Genomic DNA, 21,325 nt, shown 5'->3' with positions numbered 1-21,325 from the left:
GTGCTATATAGTAGGTTCTCCTTAGTTATCTGTTGCATACATAGTAGTGTATATATGTCAACCCCAATCTCCCAATTCCTTCCACCCCTTCCCCCTTTCCCCCTTGGTATCCATATGTTTGTTCTCTACATCTGTGTCTCTGTTTCTGCTTTGTAAATAAGTTCATCTGTACCATTTTTATAGATTCCACATATATGCATTAATTTGTTTTTCTCTTTTTGCCTTACTTTGTATGATAGTCTCTAGGTCCGTCCACGTCTCTGCAAATGGCACAATTTCTTTCCTTTTTACGGTTGAGTAATATTCCATTGCATATATGTACCACATTTTCTTTATCCATTCCTCTGTTGATGGACATTTAGGTTGCTTCCATGTCCTGGCTCTTGTAAATAGTGCTACAATGAACATTGGGGTGCATGTGTCTTTTTGAATTATGGTTTTCTCTGGGTATATGCCCAGGAGTGGGACTGCTGGATCATATAGTAGTTCTATTTTCAGTTTTTTAAGGTACTCTTCTCCATAGTGGCTGTATCAATTCCCCTTTTAAAAAATCCTTCTAATTTGTGTTTTGGCTTTCTAAAATGTTTGATGAACCATTACTGTCTGTACATATTTATGAAGGAAGGTGTGATAGCTAATGGGGATTTCCTTTGCTTTTTTAGTCACTTTGGAATTCCATGGGAAGAATGGATTCTGTCTGACCTACACCCATGTTCCCCAAGTGTTGTGATCTGCTACTCTTCTGTCTGTAAATACTGTTCCATCCACTCTGTCTTGCAGAAACTAGTCAAATCTCTATCCTCTTGTTATCAGGGCTATCATGGCTTTCTCTTTTGTGTGCTTTTTTACTGTCATATAAGTGAGATTTGAGGAAGAAAGAAAGATAAGTGTGTATACATAGTCTCACACTGAATTTTAACTGATGTTTATTACTGCTTATTCAGCTTCTGATTTACTGTGTTCTGCTTTAAACAGAACAAGATAGACATTTAACTTTCCCAGAAGGTACTTGGGTGCCAAAAGCCTCAGATCTGCCCAACGTCTGGGTTTCACAGTTCCATTTGCTTTGCCCACTTCAGGCCTGATAATAGCTATGTAACTGCTCGGAAAGGTAGAGTTAACTTCCTTCATTAGCACTGGTTTGGTGTGCTCTATTTACTTAACTTCTGTGTCCCTTTTTATTAGGAATAACTTGACTTTCTGTGCCTGTGTCTTTCTGGCACTCGTATTTATGTCACTTAAAAAAAAATTATTTATTTATTTTTGGCTGTGTTGGGTCTTCGTTGCTGCATGCGGGCTTTCTCTAGTTGTGGCGAGCTGGGGCTACTCTTTGTTGTGGTGCGTCAGCTTCTCATTGTGGTGGCTTCTCTTATTGCGGAGCACAGGCTCTAGGCACACGGGCTTCAGTAGTTGTGGCACATGGGCTCAGTTGTTGTGGCTCGTGGGCTCTAGAGCGCAGGCTCAGTAGTTGTGGTGCACAGGCTTAGTTGCTCTGTGGCATGTGGGATCTTCCTGGACCAGGGATCGAACCCATGTCCCCTGCATTGGCAGGTGGATTCTTAACCACTGCACCACCAGGAAAGCCCTATAAGTCACTTCTGCAGTAACTTTTCCTTCTTAGCTCGGAGAACGGGGAAGAACAGAAAAGGAAGAAAAAAAAAAGGGAACTAAGAGCTAACTTCTGAGACTAGGGAAGTTCTGAGATTATTAAAATTTCTAATGTGAGCAAAGCTCAGCCCGTTTCTTCTGCCTCATGAATGATTAAACTGAGTACAAAGGGAGTACCTTCCCTGGCGGTCCAGTGGTTAAGACTCCGTGCTTCCACTGCAGGGGTCACGGGTCCAATCCCTAGGCGGGGAACTAAGATCATGCACGCCAGCACGGCCAAAAAATTAATTAATTAATTAAACTGAGCACAAAGGGATGCTTTCCCCCAGGTGCACCTTCTTTACAACATGGCACTTGCTCTTAGAGGGCCTTTGCCTCTCCAGGATCCCCCTACCTTCCATCTTTATGAACATTTTAACATTCATTTGAACAGAAGAGCTTATAGCAGATGGGACGGAGGTGGGTAGAGCTAAGAGAACTGTATGGTATGTTGTCCGCCACAGGGAGTTTACAGACTGGCCAGGATGCTACATTTAGGGCACACCAAACAATTAATAATCAAATTATGACAACACATAATTGTTAGGTTGTATAGTGACTCTAAACATAGTAAGGGTTCTCTAGCAGTCAGGAAAAGTTAGGCCTTGAGTTGGGCTTAAATGGGTAGAATTTGGCAGGAGAGAAGGCTGACCATCCAGGGAGTAAAGAAGCTTGTGAGAGCTTCAGAGTTAAAATAAAGAAGAGACTCGGGGAAGTGGGTGACAGGATTGAAGTCTGCTAGAACGGGTAGATGGGGTTCAAGCTTGGAATTCCTGATGTAGACAGCAGGGCCTCACAGTGACTTTTTTTTTTTTTTTTTTGTGCTGTACGCGGGCCTCTCACTGCTGTGGCCTCTCCCTTTGCGGAGCACAGGCTCCGGACGCGCAGGCTCAGCGGCCATGGCTCACGGGCCCAGCCGCTCCGCGACATGTGGGATCTTCCCGGACCGGGGCACGAACCCGCGTCCCATGCATCGGCAGGCGGACTCTCAACCACTGCGCCACCAGGGAAGCCCCTCACAGTGACTTTTTAATGAATTGTCACACTTCCAGAGTAGGTGTGCCAGAGAAGTGTAAAGGGATCAGAGAAGTAAGTGTTGGGTCCAGAAGTTCAAGTCAGGCTTCAGGATGCGTATTATTTGACCTGTTATATACTAGTCTGCTGTTTTTGTTTGTTTGTTTTTGGATAAAGAGGTTGGAGAAGGCTGAGAGAAAAGGGAGAAAGCATTAAAACTGTTAAGGGGAGCCACTAGTTTTTAAAAGTATAACCTTGGAAACTATAACCGCCATCATTTCCCATTTAGGTGTTTACCCATAGTCAATATCAAAAGTCCAAAAGAATCTCCATCTTTCTGAGCATGCAAGATGAAATTGAGACAGAAGAGATCATCAAGGACATTTTCCAACAAGGCAAAACCTGCTTTATCCCACGGTACCAGTTCCAGAGCAATCACATGGATATGGTGAAATTAGCATCGCCTGAGGAAATCTCTTCACTTCCCAAAACATCCTGGAATATTCATCAGCCCAGTGAGGTCGAGGTTCGGGAGGAGGCCTTGTCCACAGGTGAGTGTTATGGTATTAGAATCCGCACCTTAGGATGCTCTCAGGCTGTGATGGGTTGTTAGACCTCTGATCCGCTTGTTATGGTTGGGTCAGTGGGGGTCACTTTTCCTACAGGGATGAATTTATATTTCACTTATATTCCAAGACACCGACCTAACCTAGTTCAGGGTGCGATGCCCTCTGTAAACTGTGAAGTGTCAACTGTAATAGTAAGGTATTAAGGTATTGTTGCCTTTTCATAGACTCCTGCCCTGACCTTGTGGGTTGGATTATACATTTTCCCTGAATAATATTGCATTTCCCATGGTTTCAGTTATGGTCTGTATGGTAATGAGTACCTTATTATTAATGCTATAAGCATTTATATCTCCAGCTCAGACCTGTCAACTACTTGGGTATCACGTGGTTATCTCCAACACAACATGTTCCAAACGGAATCATATTGCCTCATGCCCACTATCCTGTGTTTCTCTTAGTGTATCGTACCATCACCACCCAATTCGCCATGCCAGAAATCTCAAGATCATCCTTGACTCTTCTCTTTCCCTCATGTTCCATGTGTGCCCATTGCTGAGCCCTGGTGATTTTACTTACTGAGTTATTTATTGAACCTGTCCACTCCTCTCTAATCCCACTGCTACCACTGCAGTCTAAGCCACCATCTTCCCTTGCTTGGGTTATTATAACAGCCTCCTAACTCTTCTTCCTCTCCTCCCTCTCAGTCTATTATCTATGTAGTAATTGAAACAAGATTTCTGAAATGCAAAGCTGACTATTTCTCTCCCCTGTTTAAAGTCTTTCAGTGACTTTCTGCTGCCCTTAGTTTGAATCAAACATTCCTTAACAAGGCTCTTCCTGATTTGGCCTTGCTATTCTTTCCATTTTTACATCTTTCTACTCCCTCACTTTATAGTCTGAGTTTCAGCCACTCTGAATCTCTCCCAGTTTCCCAACCCCATTTTTAAAAAATTGAAATATAGTTGATTGACAATATTGTGTTAACTTCAAGTGTACAGCAAAATGATTCAGTCATATATATATGTATATTTTCCATTATAGGTTATTATAAGATATTAAATATAGTTCCCTGTGCTGTACAGTAAATCCTCGTTGCTTATCTATTTATACATTGTAATTTGTGTCTGTTAATCCCATACTCCTAATTTATCTGCCTTGGTAACCGTAAGTTTGTTTTCTATGAGTCTGTTTCTGTTTTGTATATAGATTCATTTGTATTATTTTTTTAGATTCCACATACAAGTGACATCATATAATATTTGATATTATATCCATCCATGTTGCCACAAATAGCAATGTTTCATTCTTTTTTATGGCCAAGTAGTATTCCATTGTGTGTGTGTGTGTGTGTGTGTGTGTGTGTGTGTACACACACGTACACCACATCTTCTTAAACCAATCACGTGTTGATGGGCCCTTGGGTTGTTTCTATGCCTTGGCTATTGCACATAGCTTCTGTGAACACTGGAGTGTATGTATCTTTTCAAATTAGGCCAACCCCATTTTGCTTTTTCTACTGCTGGACCTTTATACGTGCTATTCCCTGGCCAACAGCCACTTGGGAGATTTAATCATTATGAAGCAGTCGAAGAGCTGGAAGCAAAACAAGCTAAGGTACTATTTTGTACTACAATGCCTCAAACATGTCTTAGAGGTATGTATTTTTGATTAAGACTTAAACAGTTGCAAAGAAATCCCAATGAAGCTTTATGCAATCTTCTCTCAATTTCTGTTCCTTTTCATTTTTACAACATAACCTGTAAAATCAGTATGACAGCGTGGGAAGGGACAGAGTCAAGGTCTCATGGTAGTAGGGGGATTATTTACTTTGCTACTTTTTCTCCTATATTATACAGTCCTGTGCTTTGCTAGATGTTTAGACACCAAAAGTACACTCAGATCTACCTCCTAGACCAGATGAATGCCAACATTATAAAAATTTTAAGACAATGAAACATAAGGGAATGTAGTGTATCTTGGGAGGTAGCCCAGGCTTATAGATAAGGAAAGATAGGAATTGTAGGCTCTGGCATTGCTCACACTTCATCAGCTACTTCTCCAGACTCACGGGCTTATGGGTAGAGCCCAGGGCACTTTCCTAATTCTGGTTGACCATATTAACATCTCCTTCCATGCTTGCATCACTCTGTGATGTCCTGGCTAATTGAAATGCTACTTGGTATCCTCCAGTAACCAGTTTCTCCAGAGGCAGCCCATTGTCTTTGTAGAACAACTCTGCTCCTTGTAGAATATATTCCTTTGGTTGAGCTAAAATGTGTCACCCTGAACCTTCATGCATTGGTTCTATTTCTGTTTAAGTACGATAGCGGGGAAGAGTAAGAAAGAAGCATGATCTTTCCTCTTAATTTAGCTGTACTTCCTGGTTAGGATAAACTCAGTTCAAACAAGTGAGGTAAATCATTTATTTATAGGTTTTAGCACATCATTTGGCACATAGGAGCTATTCAGTAAATGGTAACTATTATTAATTTTAAACAAGGAAGGCAGGATTATTCATTATGCAGTCAACTCAATGCTACTTGAGTGTTTAACATTTTGATAATTTCCAACAAACATTTTCTGAACATCTACTTTGTATCAGACACTGTATTAGCTCTGGGACGATAAGGTTCTGGACTTCAAGGCGCTCACACTCTAGCTGGGGAGACAGAAAACATATGTAAGTAGAATGACTATCCCAACCTGTTGTATATATCAAATATAAGTTAAATGAAAAGAATATTAAGAATATAGAAGTTCAGGGCTTGGCCCTGAATAGAAAAAAGTTCACTCACAAAACTGCTTGTTCATTTTTTTTCTCCTCCATACCATTTATTCATGCTGTATTTGTGGGACGGGTTGCTTTTTCTCCCCATGTGTTTTTCTTTGCAGATGCTTGCAATTGGCATTGCAAAGGGTTAGGGAATTATACCTGTAGTTTCTTGCAATTGCAGCCTGGGAGCTAATGCTCTTTGCTGTTGTTTATAGAATGTTCGATTTGCAGTCTCTGCTGTTTGTTATCTCCCAGCATCACATTCTGCACCGTGGATTTTTGCTCACATCAGCAGTTTAGAATGTGGCATCTTCAGTGCTACAGCATAAATCTAGCTTCATCGTGTTTGTGACAAACTGACTAGAGCTCAGATTGTTCCCAGTATAGCTTATGTAACCTGCTTATCTTTCTGGTTCACTCACGTTATGGCAGGTTAGAAAAAAGTGAGCTCTGGTGTCCTCAGTTGCAAATATAAGTTCATAAGCAAAAATTTCACATGGGCTATTTTTGTATTATGTATATAGCAAAATAACAGAAGTGTAAAAGAAGGGGAGGGGCTGCCTCTTTACTGCATTTGTTCTCAAAGTGAGGGCTGCTTGGGCAATTAGATTAGCCAGCAATCCTTCCACTGAAAGGCCATAATCTAATTCAACGTGGCTTAAGCAAAAATAGGATTTTATTGGCCCAGAGACTGAAAAATCCACAGAAGGGCTAGCTTTAGATATGGCCAGATCAGAGTCGTTAGGATCTACTCTATCTCTGCCTTTTGACTCCGCTTTCACCTATATTGGCTTCATTTCTTGCCACAGGTGGCCATGGTAGTTCCAGGTTCCACAGCATCCTTACTGCTAGCAGTCCCAGCAGAAAAGAGCAAGTCTGTTTTCTAATGGTCCCAGTAAAGTCCTGGTCTTAACTCTTATTGACCCGAATTGGGTCAAGTGGCCATCCTGAAATCAATCACTGTGGCCAAGGACATGGACGAGGCTGAGTGACCTAGGCCTGGGTCTTACTTGTCCATCCCTGGGCCACGCACTGTAACCAGGGAGAAAGGATGTGTTGACTGACTGGACACGGTCCTTTGCCCACCTGTGCGGCCCTACCCAAACCACTGAGCTGAGAGTGGGCTGGGAGCGATTCACCACAGGAAAACGAAGTACGGTTTCCAGAACAAGGGCAATGGATACCGGACAGTCCAAAATCAAATTCACCTATGCTGTCAATCATTTCTGAAATTCTATAGAATATAACAGGCTCTTTGCAGTCATAACTTTGTCAGAGCTGATTTTTTATTTTTGATCTTTCTGGAAGCTCTTTAGGAATTCATACCTATGTGTGGGTGCCTGACACATAACTGAAATAAATAAATGATCATAATGAAGACTTTCTAGTCCTCAACCAAAACATTTAAAAATGACTGAATGGGGCAGTGTCAAGGACAGAATCTTTGAACCTGACATGTGTAACATCCCTCTAGGTTGTTCATGATCAATACTTTTGGGAGGGTTAGGATTGGTTTATTGAAGTCATTCCCATTAAATTGAGCTCCTTTCTTTCTTCAGTAGGGTTGCATGGCACCTGCAAGAATACAGTAAAGAGACTGGGTATGAATTTCATCAAGGCATTTGGCAGAGTTGTGATATCCTTGACGATAGGGTGGAAAAATTTGGGTTGGGTCGTAATACTTTATTCAGAAGATATTTCGTGAGTGCTCGTCTGTGGGAGGCGTAATGGGCTATGCAGTGGGGAACAGGGTGGACCTGGTCCCTGCAGTTGTGGAGTTACCCCACCTGTTGTCCTCTGGAGGCAGGTTTGTGGCAGCGTATCACAGGGCCCTCTCCTTTGTGCTGTCCTCTTCAGCTTTTTGTCGCCACTTAGATGTCCCACTGTCCCTGGATTTCAGCATGTCAGAATTCATTCTTATTGTTCTCTTTGTGTTTTTCACATTTCTGTTAGTAGCCGGTTTGTAAACATAGACTTATTTTTGTCGCTTTTCTACCCATCCAGTTATCAAGTATTACCAGGCTTTTCTTTGTAATGTTTTTATCACCTGTCTTTCTCTAATTCCAGTTTTAGAGGATCCTTTGTCTACAGTTTTGATTCTTCGTATCTGTTCCATTGGAATACACTTCCAGTTGGTTTTCTGGCCATATTGCCTTTCTTAAAGTACCTCTTTTTGTACAGGCCATCTACCCTGTTCAAGCCTTTCCCGGTACCCAGCATAGGTCTGTGTGCCTGAGCAGACTGAGGTTCCTGCTAGCTAACTGTTGCCAAGAGAAGGGATACTGGATAACATGTAAACATTCAGGCCACTGTCTGGGCCGCTCTGTCTTTTTACCTTGACTCCTTCTTCCGCCTGGTGCAGTTCCTCTACTTCAGCCAAAGTAGTCTGCTGGAAGACAGTATTTCGTAGCAATCGAGAACCCAGACTTGGGAATCAGGTAAGCCTGGATGTGAGTTCTACTTTTGCTACTTTCTAACTATGTGACTTTGGGGAGGTTGTTGAACTCCTCTGAGTGTCAGTCTTGTCACCTGTGAGTGGATGAAGCTACCTCACAGGTCTGTTACGAAGCTTGAATGAAAAGTGCTTGGCATATAGTAGGTGCCCAGTAAAGGGGCTCTTGTTGCTGATGTGGATGCTGTTGTTTTTGCAGTGGTTGAGTTGTCATCTGACAACACACTATGTGCATTACTGTGAAATTTGGTTACACCTACTGTTTTTCAAGGCTAGAATGTCTTCGGTGTTTCTTCCAGGTGGTATCTTTTAGTCTAGCGCTTAATGTCATTGCCTTTTGAGTCAGACTGATCTGAATTTGAATCTAGGCTTTACCATTTGGGGAAATTACTCAACATCACAAAGTACACATTTTCCCCTATGAAATCAGGGATAGTTGCAGTGGCCACTCATTGTGCTGTTTAGAGGATAAAGTATGATGATGTAGGTGAAGTGCCCTGTAGTGAACTGGCTCATGTAGTGAGGGATCAAGAATGGCAGTTACTGTCAACAACAAGCTGTTCTTACCTTCTCTAACCCTTCCTTGACTGCCTCCAGTCCTCAAGTCCCTTTCTTCTCTAATTCTTACTCACCCAGCACTTAACATATATCCACCTGTTGTACAAATTCTCCTAGGGGGTATATTTCTTTTCTTTGCTGAGAGACTTTGTGGTATTGTGATTTATAATAAGAAATACATATTTGGTCTTCATCCCAGTTTCTGGCAGAACTCCTAAAATCTTTGGAGTTTCCCAAGTAATAAGAGCCATAAAGGTGTCTTGATATTCATAGCACACCCCTTTCAACCAAACCTGAGTTTATGTTGATGTGGTGACTTTGGAAAGCAACCAGGGGATTCAACTTTTGAATAGAGGGTTGGAATTTTTAGTCTCCCCACCTCACTGACTTCTGGAGAGGGGAGGGTGGCTGGATGTTGAATCAGTCACCAGTGACCAATGATTTAATCAATCATGCCTTTGCAGTGAAGCCTCCATAAAAATCCAAAGGATGGGGTTTGGAGAGCTTCCTGGCTGGCAAGCCTGTGGAGCTGCTGGATGCTGTGCTCCCTTTCCCTGTACCTTGCCTTGTATATCTCCTCCTGAGCTGTATCCTTGTACAGTCGACTGGTAATCTAGTTAGTAAAATGTTTCTCTGAGTCCTGTGAGCTGCTCTAGCAAATTAACCTCCGATGTATAGCCTGTAGGTCAGAAGTACAGGTAACAACCTGGACTTGCCATTGACATCTGGCATGGGGGTTGCAGGTAGGGCAGGCAGTCTTGTGGGACTGAGCCCTTACCCTGTAGGATCTGACACTGTCCCCAGGTGGATTGTGTCAGAATTGAGTTGAATTGTAGGACACCCAGCTGGATGTCAGAGAATTGCTTGGTGGCCCAGGAGAAAAGCATTGGAGACTTGGATTCTTTATTTATTTTTTCAATTAATAAATTAATTTTTATTTATTTATTTTTGGCTGCATTGGGTCTTCATTGCTGCACGCGGGTGCTCTCTAGTTGCAGCAAGTGGAGCACAGGGCTCTAGGCGCTCAGGCTTCAGTGGTTGTGGCTTATGGGCTCTAGAGCATAGGCTCAGTAGTTGTGGCTTGCAGGCTGTAGAGCACAGGCTCACTAGTTGTGGCACATGGGCTTAGTTGCTCCACGGCATGTGGGATCCTCCTAGACTAGGGCTCGAATCCGTGTACCCTGCATTGGCAGGCAGATTCTTAATCACTGTGCCATCAGGGAAGCCCCGACTTGGACTCTTTAAGAGCAGAGCCCTTCTCCTAAATCACCTGTACTCTTGGTGCCAGCATCATGTTTTTTTTGTTTGTTTTCTTATTTTTTAAAAAATATTTTATTTATTTATTTATTTGGTTGCACCAGGTCTCAGTTGCAGCCGGCGGGCTCTTTTGTTGTGGCTTCATGCAAACTCTTAGTTGCGGCATACATGTGGGATCTAGTTCCCTGACCAGGGATCAAACCCGGGCCCCCTGCATTGGGAGTGCAGAGTCTTAACCACTGCGCCACCAGGGAAGTCCCCCAGCATCATGTTGTTCACATCAGACTTTCAGTGAAAGTATCTTGAGGTAAAGCCAACACTATTATGAATTCAAAGAATGCTTATATAAATTTATGGATGATCAATATTTTATAGTCATTAAAGGAAAGCTGGATTTAAAAAATAATAAGCATCTACCTAGGGGCACTTTAAAAAGTATATCAGAAATAGTTGTTTTATAAGATGCTGTGACACTTTTATTTGGTATTTGGGAATAAAGGGTTCACGTTAGACCTGGGCTGGAATAACCTTGCAGTTGATCTTCTCCCAGCACTCACTTTGGGGAAGCTGTAGAGTTAAGATCCAGGTGGAATGTTGTACCTGCCGTGTCTGCTGTGTGCCGTTGCACCTGGGTTGGGAGCTATGAGTTGGTGCATAGGCCTTGGGTCTCTGAGTCTTGACCCATGTAAAAACCTGGTAGGAACTCACAGGTCTCAAGGGGACCTACACACACCTTGGCTCTTGATGCACCCCATGTGGATGAGGGAGCAAAAGCAGCTGCATGCTGGGGTAGCTCCTGGGCCCAGGAGGAGGTGGAGATGCTGCTCTGTGTCCTTCTATAATGCCAAGTACGCACAGTCATACCTAGACTGAAGTCTGTTGCATCTCCTGAGTCAGAGTGCCCGGTGAAATGTGTAACAGCCTCTGGGTCCCTGCTGCGTTCATAATCCAGTCTGTGGGCATTAACGTACCATGTTCTTCTGCACACTCCACAGGCCTTCGCAGGAGTTTTGGGTGACCTCTCCCTCAGGACAGTTGAGAACGTTGCCTTCAGAGTTAGGCACTGGGGGAGGTGGAACAAACACTAATGGTCCTCGTTCCATCTTCCTTGTTTTCAGAGGGGATCATGGAAGCCCACGGAGGTCAAGTGACTTCCCCAAGTTCATACAGGCAGTTAATAACAATGCAGTGGTCACCCAGTTCTCCTGTTTTCCACTCCAGTGCCCTTTGAAGTGCCATTTCTTTTCTTAACACCTCATTCATTAATGTTGCTTTACCACCTGGACTTTCCTTCTCTCCTGACAGTATACTGCACCAGAACCATTATTCACGGAACAGGTACTGTTGGTAATTGTATGCATGGGAACATCGTCATATTTTCCCAAGGAAGAACTTGCGCTAAGTCACATGTATCTGAAAGTACACTGGTTGTGAAGTTAAGCTTTTTTTCAGTCATTTTATATTCAAGTAAATGCACAGGAAGAACAGCCTAGGCATTCACTTGTAACAGGGCCTTTCATATGAATGATAAGTGTACACATGGTAGGCTTCCTTGGAGCTGTTCCAGGATTGTCTATTTTATCTTTTGCAGCAGCAACTTCAGACTATATTCTCATTTCCGAGAGTGGTGGTTTACTTTTTGTTAACTCCCAGCCCATTAAGATGAAAAGATACTTCCTTAGGGATTATGGCCTGTTATTCTTGCCAAGATGCGTTAGTCTGCCAAATGTTCTGTTCAAACATAGTGATTCATTGAATGTACTGTGGAACACTTAAGTGTCATTAAAAGGGCTAACCTAGGTGACTTAAAACTCTCTACCTATAGAACTTCAAGTTTTTAAACTCCTTTTCCAATTCAGTTTTTATTTTATTACCTTTAATCGAGACATTAAAATGTCTATTAGGTTTATGTATGTTTCTGTATATGTTAAATTGAGAGAAGAGGCAGAATTTTTAAAATTATTTATTTGGTTGCGCTAGGTCTTAGTTGCGGCACATGGGCTCCTTAGGTGTGGCAGGCGGGCTCCTCAGTTGCAACTCACAGGCTCCTTAGTTGCAGCTCGTGGGCTCCTTAGTTGTGGCTCGCAGGCTCCTTAGTTGTAGCATGTGAACTCTCAGTTGCAGCATGCATGTGGGATCTAGTTCTGTGACCAGGGATCGAACCCGGGCCCCCTGCGTTGAGAGCACGGAGTCTTATCTACTGTGCCACCAAGGAAGTCCCGAGGCAGAATTTTTAAGAGGAGTTTGAATTAGAAAAAAATAAGTTGTTTTTAGTTTCGTCTTCTGATCCTTAAACCTCAAGTCGGAGTGGTGAAAACTGGTTTGTAAATAAATACCACCACGGGTGTCCGTGCCCCACTCCTGCTCTCTTCATCGGCAAGTCCTCTCTCCTTTTCTCTCACTCCGTCCTCAAGGGTTAATGGAACAGTTTTGGGGCTGTTGATGTCCTTTTTTTTTTTAATATAAATTTATTTATTTATTTTTGGCTGTGTTGGGTCTTCATTGCAGCACACAGGCTTTCTCTAGTTGCGGCGAACGGCTGAAAACAAAGTTTTCAAGTGGTGGAGTGATACAATCCAGGTGAGTTTTAAGGTCACTTTGGCAGGGACATGAGACAGAGAAGTCAAGTGTTTGGACAGGGGTGGCCAGTTAGGAGGTCACCACAATAACCTAAGATAGAGAATTCAGCCCTGACATTTGCCAAGTGGACAAAGGCAGAACTTCATTTCACTTTACTGGCCCAGCTTCCTTGAAATCATCTCTTGTCCTCATTTTTCAATGGAGAAAATTCCCTAAGTCACTTCCCTGGAAAGAAGAACAGGTTATAATTCATCATAAAGAAACATCCCAGTCTTGTGGCCTTTCAAAATGCTTTTTTATTTTTTTTGATGTGGACCAATTTTAAAGTCTTTATTGAATTTGTTACACTATTGCTTCTGTTTTATGTTTTGGTTTTTTTGGCCACGAGGCACGTGGGATCTTAGCTCCCCAACCAGGGATCAAACCCACAGCGCCTGCACTGGAAGGCGAAGTCTTAACCACTGGACCGCCAGGGAAGTCCCCTCAGAATGCTTTAATGAAGAATTTTAAAGGGCTGTTTTCACTGCTGAAGGCATTTGAGGAAATAGATCCTCTGGGCTCCTGCCCATAAAACGGATAAGATGGAGGCTATCCCTAACCTGTGGTTAGACATTCTCTAAGACATCAATAGCCCCACGCTTCCCTGGTGGTGCAGTGGTTAAGAATCCGCCTGCCAATGCAGGGAACACAGGTTCGATCCCTGGTCCGGGAAGATCCCACATGCTGCAGAGCAACTAAGCCCGTGCACCACAACCACTGGAGCCTGCCCGCTTTAAGGCCCGTGTGCCACAACTACTGAGCCTGTGTGCTGCCACTACTGAAGCCTGCACGCCTAGAGCCCGTGCTCCGCAACAAGAGAATCCACTGCAATGAGAAGCCCGCACGCTGCAACGAAGAGTAGACCCTGCTCGTTGCAACTAGAGAAAGCCCGCGCGGAGCAACGAAGACCCAACGCAGCCAAAAAAAAAAAAAATTCTATAAGCCTAATGATTGTATGTTGAATGAATGATTGATAGTAGCTGCAAAGAAATGCGAACATAATCTACCAATGTTTATTTTTTATCCTCCTCATCATCTATAAAATCAGGTATGTATTAACTAATTATCCACAAATAAGCAAGCAGAACAAGCCAATATTACTATTGGATGAAGTGGGCAGGGAGCTATGAGATGGAAATTGAACAGAAACAAAAAATGTCTTCCTAACTGCCCATCTCATTACTTTGGTTTAAAGCAAATACACATAATATATAAGTGTTCTTTGGGTGTAGTGATGCTGGAAGCCAGAATCACTTGTAAGAAGTCCTGGGACGAATTAGTTTATCTGATTGTCTAGACCAGTTGTTTTCACACTTCAAGCCTGACTCATTGGGGCTTTTAAATTCAGTTTAGTAGCATTAAAAAACAAACAAGAAAGACATAGAAAAAAACCTTTTATTTAAGTAAAGATTTGCATGTGTGTCTGTGTGTATCTGTGTATGTGTACATGCATGTGTATATGTCTGTGTCTATGTGTATATAAAATGGGTCACGGTGTTTTTCTTACTGTAGGTTCCAGAAAGTTTGAAAGCCACTGGTTTATGCAGCTACTTCTCAAAAGGGCATGTATCTTTTAGTTGGCCCCTGGTGGAATATCAGTGGACTCACTGAGCAATAGGACAAACAGTACATTTTCTTCAAGTGTTAATTTTACTTAAACATTTTGGTGAAAACAAATGCAAGTTTTGTTAATTTCTCTAATTTTTAACATGTTTTATATGCTTCAACACTATGTTTCTTAGCACTGAAGACTTCTTAACTATTGTGTTTAATTGTGGATTTTGTTAATGGATATAAACCAACCTTGTTTTTCCATGTAAAGCTCTATGTCTCGAATTCTACCTTATTATCAATTTTGCTACCTCTTTGTGTTTGAATATGCCTTTGACTTTCTCCTGAATCTTTGGTGCCATTGTCTGTGGGCATGCCTCTTGTAAATAGCATACAATTGGATTTTTGTTTTTACACCCAACTGGGAGTCTTCTTGTATCAGAAGGGTTCAGCCTGTCCTCTTTTTGGTGATAACTGGTGTGTTTGGCGTTCCCTTCTGTTACTTGTTATCTTGGTTTCTGTTTTTGGAAAAAGAATTTTTTTTGCCATTTCTTTTTCCTTTGTATCCTTTTTTCTCTTTAGTACTTCATAGTCAGATATCCATTTCTATTACTGGTTACATTAACATGTTTTTGAACCTCAAATTCTCATTAGCATTATCAATATAGTATTGATTGACTTTTTTACTCCTGTAAAAGATAAGAAAGTGAATGTGCTTTTTTGTCCTAGATTTTAATAAACATAAACTAGGATTTAAAATCAATAATAATAATTTTAAAATGTGTATCTATTCTTTAAGGAATTTTTTGACATTTGATTATTTTCTTACTATATTTATAAGGAACAGTCATTTAAAGTCAACTCTAAATTTTCCTAGGTTCATGGTTCATTGCTTCTGCTTTTTAAATCATGTCTTCCTCATTCTTGACATGTATTTTTATTAATTTCTTGGTCAGATGGAGTATTCCTTTAAGTAATTTTTTTCAGTATGATCTGTGGGTGGCATATTTTTGGAATGCTTTTATTTATTTATTTTTTTTGTGGTACGCGGGCCTCTCACTGTTGTGGCCTCTCCCATTGCGGAGCACAGGCTCTGGACACACAGGCTCAGCGGCCATGGCTCACAGGCCTAGCCGCTCCGCAGCATGTGGGATCTTCCTGGACTGGGGCACGAACCCGTGTCCCCTGCATTGGTAAGCGGACTCTCAACCACTGTGCCACCAGGGAAGCCCTGGAATGCTTTTATTTTTGAGCCTGTGTTTGTATATGCAGTGAATTCTTGAATGGAGTAAGAATTCTTGGGTCACACTTTTTTTTTTTCACTCAAAATTCTAGACCAGGGGTTGGCAAACATTTTTTGTCAGGTGCCAGATAGTAAATATGTAGGCCGTGGGATCTCTGTAACAACAATTCAGCTGTGCTGTTGTAATATAAAATAGACAATATTTATATAGGGTATGGCAATGTTTCAGTAATACTTTATTTACAAAAACAGACAGCAGGCCAGATTTGGCCCTGGGGCTGTAATTTCTTGACCTGTTCCAGACAATTGATTCATTTTCTTGTGGTATTTAGCACTGTAGATGAGAAGTCTTGTGTCATATCCATTTTTTCCTTAGTAAGAAACTTGCTTTTTCGTTGCTTGGGTTCTTTTAGGAATTTTTATTATCTTTGAAATTTACAAATTTCATACTCATTAATTTTATGAATTCATTGATACTTAGTGGAATTCCCTGGTGGTCCAGTAGTTAGGACTCAGTGCTTTGATATTTATATTACCAAATAAACCAGCAACACTCCCCATTCTTTCATTTTTCATGAAAAGATCTACATTTTGAAAAACATACCTAGAAATATCTCTCTCCAAAGCCTTCAAAATACAAGTTATATTTCACTTTGAATCTAAGAAGATTATCTTCTGTGAAGAAAGTGTCTGCTCTATTCAGAAACCCAATAAAGAGCTCCTTCAATGATGACTCATTTTCACATCATAAAATTATAACTGGCAGAAAACTTATTATAACATATTGAAATGGGAGAGAAAAAGTTAATATAAAGTACAAACTATTACATATTTTGTCTTCCTCTCTAATCTCTTTTATTCAATTGAATTGAATACAGTTTCAGTGGAAATTCCTATTTAAGTTTAGAGTGCTTAAAAACAAGCTAGATACTTCGTTCTGCATGCAGCGCCTTGCTTATTGCTTTTATGTCTCCTGGCACTGCGCTACAAATCACAAAGCATTTAGGGAACATTCAGACCTCACTGAAATCATAAATCAAAAATTCCAGAGCGCCCCGTACTGACCTTGGATAGCTGATTACTGGGGCAGCTCGGAACACACACACACACTCTCTCTCTCTGTCTCTCCTCTCCTCCCCTCTTCTCTGTCCCACATACACTTATACCAAAGCTTCGACATGTCTTCTCCTATGTTCTCACTAAATTGTAGGTCTGTGTGTTAACTGGAGATACCTCTCCAAGTTGAAGAGTTGAAGACTTCTATGGATTTAAAATTTTGCCTCTTTAGTGCTGGTTCTTAATCTTCTTATTTAGAAACATAATTTTTAGATTGGACAAGTTACAAGTTCCATAGTGTGATAGAAGCTTTCATTAGAAAAAGTTCTTAGAACTTTCATTAGGTATGCCCCTCTCCCCACACTTGTTCTAGTTGCTCACTGGTAACTAGGTGTCTTTAATAAATGTGGTTGGAAAACTTCTGTTCGTTTTTCTGACCATCTTACTTTTTCCTACTCACTATACTTTTCACTAATCCACATTAAAGAAACTAAAGAAATATTTCTGAATTTGATGGTTATAACAAGCTTCAAGGGAAAAAGAGACTTCGCTGCAGTATAAATGTAAAAAATTAATAAACACAAGCCTCAGTTAAATAGTCAGGAGACCAGAAACGGGGAGCGCTCATGCCCTGGGGTGATAGCAGAGCCCAGTGGGAAGAATAGACTCCTTTCCTGGCAAGGACTCAGCCAATGAAAGGCATGGACTCTTTGTTTCCTATAGTTCCCCACTTCCAGCTTCCTTTTCCCCTTCCATAAAAGTGTTCTCTTTCCCTTGCCGTGGGGAGACTTGCATGTGGCTCACCATGGTTGCAGACCCCTAATTGCAATTCTCTGCAGATCCTGAATAAACCCGTCTTTGCTGGAGAAATATCTGGCAGTCTATTTATTTTGGGTCACCATAAGAAAAGTATCTATCAAAATAATGAATGAAAATGATATATATTTGGCATATGTGACATATGGAAATGTACATAAAGAGGCACACAGGAAATCCCTTCACCATTTTTAAAAAAGTGGCTTTTTGCTATGCAATCTTATGTCTTTGGAAAGAGCATATTGATTTTACTCCATTGAGAATCTGGCTTTCTACAATCACCTCAACAGTTAATTGATGATGGGAATCAATCAAGAATTGTACTTCATTTGCATAGTTTGCTAACTTTTACGTTTCTATTGAGTTGGGAGAGTTAGTGAGGAGAGTGGTGATGATATACCTGCACTACCTTGAATAGAAATATTTAACATCGTCTTAAGCTGTTTCAGAGGAGAGGTGAATTAGACGGAGCCTGGGGAGTGGGGGAAACTGTGGGAAGTAAAATAAATAGTTGATGCACATGGTTTTGCAGGTTTGCCTTTTTGATACTAAAGGAGTATGTTTTTTTTTAAAATAAATTTATTTATTTATTTTTTGGCTGCATTGGGTCTTTGTTGCTGCGCTCAGGCTTTCTCTAGTTGCGGCGAGCGGGGGCTACTCTTTGTTGTGGTGCGCGGGCTTCTTGTTGCCGTGGCTTCTCTTGTTGCGGAGCACGGGCTCTAGAGCGCAGGCTCCGTAGTTCTGGCACATGGGCTTAGTTGCTCCGCGACATGTGGGATGTTCCCGGACCAGGACTCAAACCCGTGTCCCCTGCATTGGCAGGCGGATTCTTAACCATTGCGTCACCAGGGAAGTCCCAGGAGTATGTTTTTATTATTAGAAGTTCTTGCAGAAAAATGTTCTGGAGGTTGTATGTTTGCATTCACATCCCTGTGTATGCACACTCACTGAGTAGATCACATAGCCCCAGAGTGTTGCCACTGCATAGACCCTGCACACCTAGAGTGCAGTGCTTTATATGGCCTGTGTATCTGTTTTATCAAGCTGCTGTCTGTCACCCCACCACACTGTAGACATATCCACATCAGCTCCCCTTTTGTTTTTGGGTTCTGCCCAGATCCTAACTTCCAACAAGAGGTTTTTTCATTCTGCTGTATCCAGGACTCTTTCTCAGTGCTCTTTTTAAATGCCATTGGGTAACCTCTGGGAAGTGTAGATTCAGACTCTCTGTCAAGGTAAATGTTTGGACAGTATACCTTACAGGTAAAGCTAATATTTACATAAAGAGACAATCATGAGAGACAACGAAGGAAGAACTTAGAGGCTGAAAGGAAACTGTGGAACTCAAAGCAGTGGTCTTCTAGACCTATGATCAGGGCCTCCCTTGGACAAAAACACAAATCCTTTTATTCATGAGGTCTGCCTATATTCCTTCCACTGTATTTATCCTCAGGCATTAGCCTCTCAAAAGCCATCATAGCTGTCACACAGGCAAAAAGTTACCCCTGTTCCTTCTCTTCTTTTTAATTAAACTTCTAAAACTTCAGACTGCAGTGGTTTTTCCTTCTTCACTCCTCTGAAAGAAGTTTAGGTCTGTCCCATATTGGTACTTCTGATGGGCTCTGTTAGAGATTATGTGCCTGAATATTCAGGCCCAGATAGAGAAAGAAGGGAAAAGTTTAAATGTGCTGGTTTATTTTCCTTGATTAGAGATGTAATAAAGGGAGCAGGGAGCAAGTGTGTTGTAGGCAACTGCTGGAGAGAACTTTGCCAGTGTATGAAGTTTGTTTTAATTTCCAGTTACAAAATGAATAAGTCACAGGGATGTGATATACAGCATGGTGATTATAGTTAATAATACTGAACTGTATATTCGAAAATAGGTAGGAGAATGGATCTTAGAAGTTCTCCACAAGAAAAAATATTTTGTAACTATGTATGGTAACAGATATTTTTATAATTAATTTTTATTGGAGTATAGTTGCTTTACAATGTTGTTAGTTTCTGCTGTACAGCAAAGTGAATCAGCTATAAGTATACATATATCCCCTCTTTTTTGGATTTCCTTTCCATTTAGGTCACCACAGAGCACTGAATAGAGTTCCCTGTGCTATACAGTAGGTTCTCATTAGTTATCTGTTTTATACCTAATAGTGTATATATATCAATCCCAATCTCCCAACTCATCCCACCCCTCCCTTCTCCCCCAGTATCCGTTCTCTACGTCTACGTCTCTATTTCTGCTTTGCAAATAAGTTCATCTGTACCATTTTTCTAGATTCCACATATAAGTGATATTATACGATATTTGTTTTTCTCTCTGTAACTTACTTCACTCTGTATGACAGTCTCTAGGTCCATCCACATCTCTGCAAATGGCACAATTTCGTTCCTTTTTATGGCTGAGTAATGGTGACAGATATTCACTGGACTTATGGTGGTGACCATCTTGCAGTATATACGAGCATTGAATCATTACATTTTACATCTGAAACGAATACAATGCTATGCCAATTATACCTAAACTTTAAAAAAAAAGAGTTTGTTTTCTGCATTGTAGTGACAGCCCTAGATTTGAAGGGGCAGAAACTCTTATGTCTTGGAGCCTTTGTTAGGAGCTGTGGCTGTACCTACACTTCGCTCAGCACACTGCACCAAGTGTAAGCTGGGATGAGGACCCAGGCATCTTTCTTATTAAATTGACTTTGCACTGGGTGTCCAAGGCCCTAGAAGGGTCAAAGTTTGCTTCCTGGATGCTTGCTGCCCAGAGACCTACCATTATATAACATACCTGCTCTTCCTGGCCTGTGACTTGACTGAGGTTCTGCTGTGGTTTCTTCCAGCTGTTCCCAAGGCAGGCTTTTCTTTAATAGGTGATTCATTATCATCTTCTTTTTTTCCTAAATTTTACCTTGTAAAAATACCTCAAAGTTTCTGACATAGACATGGCATCCTTTCCTGGTTTCTAATACTAATAGATATTTTCTCCCAAGTTTATTTTCCTTTGTTCATTTCACTGGAAGTATAGAAAGTCAGATAGGTGTGCTGAGGTCCTTATCTTGAATTTTAAGACTTATTTCTTAATAACGGTAATTTGACAAGTTCAGGTTCGTTTCTACCTTGTCTCCTTGTAGTAGAAATTGTGTATCTTTTGCAAATCAAGATTTTTCTTTGTGAACTGTGGCAGTTATATTACTGATAACATTTTGGATTTATCCATAAAAGTTGCTACAGGATTTTGTTTTTATGAACCCCTCCCTTGAAGCAAACAAAAACCATATCACAATATTTGGAAATCTGCGTGGACTGAACAAAATTCTTTTGTGTGTTTTTTTTTTAACTCTAAGAAACTGTTAAGTGCCAGCCATAAAGACATTCTCTAAATGTCCAAAAGAAGTCAGAATTAGGCAAGTAAAAATCACAAATGGAGCCCAGTGATCAATTATACAACTTTGCCCTTTTCTTTTTCTTTCTAAAATGTTTTAGTTGCTCAATCATTTATGCAGCACATATTTTCTCCGCCCTCTATGTGCCAGGCTTTGTGCCAGGAATGAGAGTACTAAGTTGGCATAGCCCGAGGCCTGCTTATAAGGGTCAAGTATCTTAGACTCTACAGGAGGAAACACCATGAGGTGTGTAAAGGACTCTGAGAGCTCAGATTCTGGAGATTTAATCGTAGTGGGCACAGAAGGTGAGGCAGCAGTCTCCCAAGGAACTTTATGTTCAGAAGCAGAGATACTGGTAAATTATGAGTAGCTACCCTTTGAGTG

The 21,325-nt window shown here is 41.2% G+C and overlaps 1 protein-coding gene across 4 annotated transcripts in view; it reads left to right on the top strand.

Moving 5' to 3' along the window:
* Nucleotides 1-21,325, top strand: part of MTHFS (methenyltetrahydrofolate synthetase) — a 51,980-nt gene that overhangs the window by 5,147 nt on the left and 25,508 nt on the right. For all 4 annotated transcript variants that reach the window (XM_060157202.1, XM_060157224.1, XM_060157221.1 and 1 more), the window contains exon 2: nucleotides 2,951-3,212. In XM_060157202.1, coding sequence (XP_060013185.1) covers nucleotides 2,951-3,212 — 262 coding nt within the window. The remainder of the gene's footprint in view (nucleotides 1-2,950; nucleotides 3,213-21,325) is intronic.

The sequence above is a fragment of the Lagenorhynchus albirostris genome, chromosome 1 (genome assembly GCF_949774975.1).
Source record: "Lagenorhynchus albirostris chromosome 1, mLagAlb1.1, whole genome shotgun sequence".
Classification (NCBI taxonomy): Eukaryota; Metazoa; Chordata; class Mammalia; order Artiodactyla; family Delphinidae; genus Lagenorhynchus; species Lagenorhynchus albirostris.
Note: the sequence above shows the minus strand (reverse complement) of the source record. Positions and strands in the feature narration are given on the sequence as shown.